Genomic DNA, 6,784 nt, shown 5'->3' on the forward strand with positions numbered 1-6,784 from the left:
AAAAAAATCACATACTGCAAGTCAAACATCTAATATAACATTTTAATTTTATTAAAAAAATATCTATTTTTGTCCTGATTTAAGTGTTTGTGTATATAGAGGTGATTGAATAATAGCTCAAAAATTAATTCTTACTCTTGTACATTGTGTGTGGGGGGGGTGTATGAGGTGTGGTTGGGGGGGTGGTGTGCATGGTCGGGTGTGGGATGTGGATGGGTGTGTGTGGGGGATTTGTCTTTGTGATGGGTACGCACATCTGAGGAGGTTGTGGAGCAGGGTGTAGGCAGGGTGTGGGGGCATGTGACCCCACCCCATACCCCTCCCACCCCCTGGTGCAGAGAGCCAATATCACAGCGGCAGCAGCAGCAAGTGGTGGGCCATTAAGCTGCTCATTGCCTGTGCAGGCACATCTGCCCAGTGGTACATGGCTCCAATCAGTTCCGAAAGCTGCACATGGCAGCATGAAACAGAGCCAGGCCAGCCAAACTATCACACAGGGTGCCCCATAGCTCACGTGCAGCTCCCAGGACTTGTGCACTGTCAGGTGGAAGCCCCACATGATCGAGTCTTATTTGACCTGGAGGAATGTGGGCAGTGGGGTCCCCCAGGGCTCAGTCCTCGGGCCTGCACTGTTCAACATCTTCATCAGCGACTTGGACAAAGGAGTAAAAAGCACCCTGTTCAAATCTGCAGACGACACTAAGATGTGGGGAGAAGTGGGCATGCTTGAAGGGAGGAATAGGCTGCAATAGGACTTAGACAGGTTACAGGGGTGGGCAGATGAGAACAGGTTGGGTTTCAACACTGACAAGTGCAAGGTGCTGCACCTGGGGAGGAAGAACCAGCAGCATACCTACAGGCTGGGGAACTCCCCTACTCATCAGTGCAGAGGCAGAAAAGGATCTTGAAATCAATATTGATGCCAAAATGAACATGGGCCGACAGTGTGGGGACACGGTCAGGAAGGCCAACCGTACCTTGTCATGCATCCACAGATGCAACACAAGCAGGTCCAAGGAGGTGACCCTCCCCCTCTATGTGACATTGGTCAGGCCGCAGTTGGAGTACTGCATCCAGTTCTGGGCGCTGCACTTCAGGAGGGATGTGGACAACATGGAGAGGGTCCAGAGGAGGGCCACCCGCATGATCAGGGGGCAGCAGGGCAGGCCCTACGAGGAGAGGCTAAGGGACCTGAACCTGTTCAGCCTCCACAAGAGAAGGCTGAGGGGGGGATCTAGTGGCTGTTTACAAACTAGTCAGGGGGAACCAACAGGCATTGGGGGAGTCCCTGTTCCCCTCAGCACTACCAGGAATGACTAGAAATAACGGTCACAAGCTGGCAGAGGGTAGATTCAGACTAGATATCAGGAGGCGCTACTTCATGGTCAGGGCGGCTAGGATCTAGAACCAACTTCCAACAGAAGTGGTGCTGGTTCTTACGCAGGGAGTCTTTAAGAGGAGGCTGGATGAACACCTTACTGGGGTCGTCTAACCCCAGTACTCTTTCCTGCCATAGCAGGGGGTCAGACTTGATCTGCTCAGGTCCCTTCCAACCCTACCAACTATGAAACTATAAGTCTGGCCCTGCTCCCTGCCACCACGTGCAGATCGTGGGACTCCACCAGGAAGCAGGCAGTGAGACACCATGCCATTTCTGGGGGAGTCCCAGAAGCTGCATGTGGCAGCAGGAAGCAGAGAAAGCAGCCGGTTCCATCTTAGTGGACTTCCCCTCAGTGGCGTGCGAGTCCTGTGAGCTGCACATGAGTCACGGGGAGCCCCGCACAATGGAACTGGGCTGACCCAGGCTCCGCGCTCCTGTGGCCCTGCTGGGCATGAACTCTGGGCTCTGCGCTCCCACCAGCCCCAGCCGCACACACCGTGCTCTGACCCAACTGCAGCTCCCCCCACCTGCCACTGCTTCCCTACCTGCTGCCCGGAGTGAGCGCTGCAGCAAGGACATGGAGGAGGAGCTGCTGGAGGCCAGAGAAACCAAGCCGGTCCTCTGGCGGCTGCAGCAGTGGCCCCGCCTGGAAGCTGTGTGTGCTGGCTGGGGCCCTCACAGGCATAAGGGTGGGAGCAAAGTGAGTTGTCTGGGAGCAGTCCAATTAATTGGTAGGTGCTTGTGGGCCAGATGAAATTGCCTCTCAGGTCGGATCCAGCCCGTGGCCTGTATTTTGTCTGCCTCTGGTTTACACCCATCCATGACAGTATTCCAGTCACGTGAGGTATCCCACTAAGTCTCTGGTATTCCAATCACATCACAGTTCTGTGACACTGCAATGATTTCAAATTCTTCCTCCTCGTTTTCCAGGCTCTGTGCATTCATGTACAGACACATCAGGTAACTTGCCGATTGCCTTACTCTCCCAAGAAGAATGAGAAGACGGCACACATTGCCACCTCCTGCTTGTGCTTCTTCCAGGTCACCTGCTTCCCCACTGAACTCAGGGCTTTGGTCTCTATCCCCCTGATACATTTATGAAAAATAAACGTATTTAAATCTTTCAGAAGCCAATATTCTAAGCCTCTTTTGCAGTGCTTAATTATAAATATTTGTAGACATTCTTCTTTCCTCGTTCATTTCTGCCTATAGGGGATGTACTTGACCTAAACAAAAAAATCACCGAAGAAAAGTAAAGTAAACTGCTTCCTCAGTACCATCCTCAGATAGGTATTCACCCGCTCAGCCTTTGACAAGTTCCCAATTACGGATCAGATTTCTTCCTTTGTTTGAAATTGATTTTTGTTAATTCCCTGAACCTAAAAGGGAGCTCTCTGTGGACCACATCACACGCAAACCTTTTTTTTGAGTCACGCAGTCTCCATGTTGCTAAACATGCTAGATAAACAAGAGAGATCCCAAAAGCAGGATTAAAACAGCCACCAGGTGACCAATAACTCCAATCTTGATGTAATACATCTATCTTTTCTCAGTGATTACTCTCTTTTATAGCTAAAACTGACAGCCTGATCAAAAGAGCCCACATCCTTAGACACCAATCAATCATATATGATTCATTCTTATTTGCAACCAAATGTCTAAATATCATTCTGAAGTGGAAATTTGCAATAATTAATAGACTGTTAAAATATACACAAACAAAACAAGTACAGGAGTAAAGAAAATCTAGAATTTGGCTCCCCACCTCGTTGCCCAGTGAAGAGGGGTGGAATTTAAATCTCCTCCCAGCTGATCGACAATGGCACCCTTGGATATGTAATATCTGAAAACAGAATGAAAAGCACAATTTTAGTCCAGATAGTGCCAATTAAAATTATTGTCATGAAAGAAATGACAGGATTTACTTGAAAATGTATAAGGTATAGGTAAATTCAATTTTCCATTTTTTAAAAGCTGGTTTTAAAACAGGTTTGCCAGCTTAGGCAGAAGTTTACATTTGACCATGAAAGAAAGGCACACAGAATTTTGGCGAAGGTAAAATACAATTTTACACAATTTAACTTGTAGCACATGTTATCACTGGAATGTCTCCACTGAAATCATAATTCCAAGAATTAATGTTTTTGTTATGCTTTTAACGAGTGCAAAGATTTTACATGCTTCTCAATTACAGTTGTTAGGCAAAGACAAAAACATAAGATACTTTAAAAATGACTGGATAGAAATTAAATTTTCTAAAAAACATTTTTAAGCAGACCAACCACCTGTAGGACAAAAATGAATTATCCATACCTAATCTGTAGTAATTCATATTTATAACCACATGTAGTTTTTGTGAGCTGAGATAATTGTTTTTCTTACTGGAGAACAGTTTTCCCCGAGTGATCAAGTTGGTGAGAAACGCTATTTTTTCCTTTGAGTAACAAAGCACCTAACAGTAAAAAGCAACCATTTTTTACATGTTAATTTTGTCAAAAGTCTTATGACGGTATAATGTTTTCAGTGCAGATTAACAGAAACACCTGTTACAACTGAAGTTGAGTCTTTGGTCATAAGCACATGAACAGGTAAACTTGTGACAGGATGCCCTGATCTAATAAGGATGGATTAATCAGGGGCACATCTGCCAATTGTTTATTTTTTATGAACACAGCTTACTCCTTTTTAAGCAGCTATCATGGTGCTGGTTGCTCCAAGGTTTATGCTTTCATCATCACACCTCTATTAAATGTGTCCATAACCTTACATGAAAGATTTGGTCACAGACAGATTTCAGGTACCCTAAAATTTAGGTGTTCAGATCTGAGCAAATTACTATACAATCTGGATACCTATTCAGAAATAGTCACCTACAAATTCCCAAACGTTCAAATCTGTCAATTTCTGTTTACAGCCATTTCTGTTCTCAAAGTTATTTTAAGAGGTTATTTGCTGATAAAATATGTACAAAATTTTCTCTGGAACAGTAACTGTTTTGAGCCATAACACATTTTTCTTTTCAGAATCATAGCTACAACAGAAGAGAGGTGGGAAGCCTTGGTGTTCTTAAATTCAAGTTCCAATAAAGAGCAATTTTACATAATTTTGAGTCTCTTATCCTTTTCTGGAGTGAGGCAGAATTTAAATCAGCCTTGGGAATGATACCTACAAAATCTGTATTTTTTTTTTTTAATTTATGGAAGAAAGGGCAAGCGTACAACCAGAAAGTGCTAAAAGCTCCCTTATTTTGTAGATGCATTTAGGGCTCACAAAACAGATAAGAACTAGGCATCAAACACATAACGTTAAGGCTAAGTACAGACAGTCAAAAAGCCTGAGGCTAAACCGATTCAATCTTTGCAGGTTAGTCCAAGCTGCGCAGACTGAACCAATAAGCAAGTGAACAGACATTCACTTTTGATTCTGGAAATGCAGACACATGCCCACAGGGGTTCAGGCCAGAAGCCAGGGGTGCTAAAGTATGCCTCCCTGCTCAGCTGGAGCAGACAGCTTGGGACAAGGCTAGCCTGCCCACCTGGCAATTTGGGGGTGGTTTGCGAAGGTGTAAATCATCCTGGGAAGCTGGGGGACTGAGAATTAACTTGAATCTGGAAGGGATCTGGAACAGAAGTTGAATAAACCAATTTTACCTAAACCAGTTCAGTCTGATACTATATCTATCCAGGTTTATCTTAAACCAGTTTTGGCCATTTTGAAAGTGGTTTCTGTGCACTGAACTTATATTGTGTTACAGATTTAAACTGGTTTCTGACCACTTACACTGGTTCATGTGTAATTTCTGTCCCTAGCCTAAAGGAAAAATTTCCACAGTACCTATCTCCATATACATAACATCTACATCTACATTTTCATCAAATCCAATGTACCTTTTTGCAGATGAGTGAACAGCTGTTTCAATGCCTAGTCAATTTGTAGACACCATTAAGAAGAGTGCTAATTATTGTAGTCTGATCACCTAATGATGGACTACCATGCTCTGGCCAGCGTGCTGAGGGAGATCGGTGCACAGGTGGTGTTCTCTTCTGTCCTACCAGTGAGCGGACGTGGAAGACGACACAAGAACTGCATTAGAGAGACCAACTGGCGGCTTCGGCAACGGTGTCTCGAGGCAGGCTTCAGCTTCCTTGACAATGACCCGCACATCGCGACGAGGGACATGCTCAGTTGGGATGGGCTTCACCTGTCCCCCAAAGGTAAGCGTGTGTTCTCTTCTAGGTTGGCAGATCTCCTCAGGCGGGCTTTGAAATAGGCTTGTCGGGGGGAGGGGAAGATGAGGGTGGGGGAAGCCGTAGACCACCAAACCATGTGGCACCCACAAGGACAGCCCAGCCTGAAGAAGGAGAACATCGGGAACCTGCAATCCATGGGGCAGCCAGCAGTACAGCACAGGTAAGCAATAAGCAGGTAAGCAATAAGGGGCCCTTTGGGAATCAGAGCTGGGGGACAGCAAAGGCGCCAATCACCGGGCTCAAGTGCCTATACATGAATGCTAGGAGCATGGGGAGCAAGCAGGATAAACTAGCACTCCTGCTTGCAGAAAACACCTACGACTTAGTAGGGCTAACAGAAACCTGGTGGAATTCTTCCCATGACTGGGTGGTACATATTGAGGGTTATAAGCTGTACAGAAAGGATAGGGTGGGGAAGAAAGGGGGAGGGGTTGCGCTCTATGTCAACGAGCAATATACATCGACCCTTATCAAGACGGAATCGAAAGAGGAGAAAGTAGAAGGATTGTGGGTTAGGTTACATGGGGGTCAAGGAGAAAGGGATTTGGTGGTAGGCGTCTGCTACAGTCCCCCACACCAAGGGGAAGAGCTAGATTTGGGGCTCCTGAGGCAGCTCTCGGAGACCATAAAAACTAAGGAGGCGGTAGTCATGCGGGACCCAAACTACCCAGACATCTGCTGGGAGACGAAGACAGCAAAGTCCCACCGTTCACGCAGGTTCCTATCCTGTGTACAGGACCTCCACCTGACACAGGAGGTACATGGTCCCACTAGGGGGAAGGCCTTACTGGACCTGGTATAGGCAACGGGGGATGACATGGTAGGGGACCTACAGATCGGTGGTCACCTGGGGGACAGTGATCACCAAATAATAGAATTCAGGTAACTAGTAGGGTGAAAGTGCTAGACTTTAGGAAAGCTGATTTCAATGAACTCAGGCGATTAGTCAAGAACGCACTGCAGAGTAAGGGTTTTGAAGACGTGGGAGCCCAGGAAGGGTGGCTGTGCCTTAAGGAAATGATCCTTCGGGCACAGAGGGAGATGATCCCGGTGCGGGAAAAAAGAGGGAAAGGAGCCAGAAAGCTTCCCTGGCTGACCAGAGAAATCCAGAGCAGCCTACGGGCTAAAAAGGGAGCATATAAAAAGTGGAAAC

At 46.4% G+C, this 6,784-nt stretch overlaps 1 protein-coding gene across 1 annotated transcript in view; it reads right to left on the reverse strand.

Annotated features, from left to right (window-relative positions):
* ZDHHC17 (zinc finger DHHC-type containing 17) overlaps positions 1-6,784 on the reverse strand; it is a 111,589-nt gene that overhangs the window by 64,596 nt on the left and 40,209 nt on the right. The window contains exon 4 of the mRNA XM_006021117.3: positions 3,147-3,224. Coding sequence (XP_006021179.2) covers positions 3,147-3,224 — 78 coding nt within the window. The remainder of the gene's footprint in view (positions 1-3,146; positions 3,225-6,784) is intronic.

The sequence above is a fragment of the Alligator sinensis genome, unplaced genomic scaffold, assembly GCF_000455745.1.
Source record: "Alligator sinensis unplaced genomic scaffold, ASM45574v1 scaffold465_1, whole genome shotgun sequence".
Classification (NCBI taxonomy): Eukaryota; Metazoa; Chordata; order Crocodylia; family Alligatoridae; genus Alligator; species Alligator sinensis.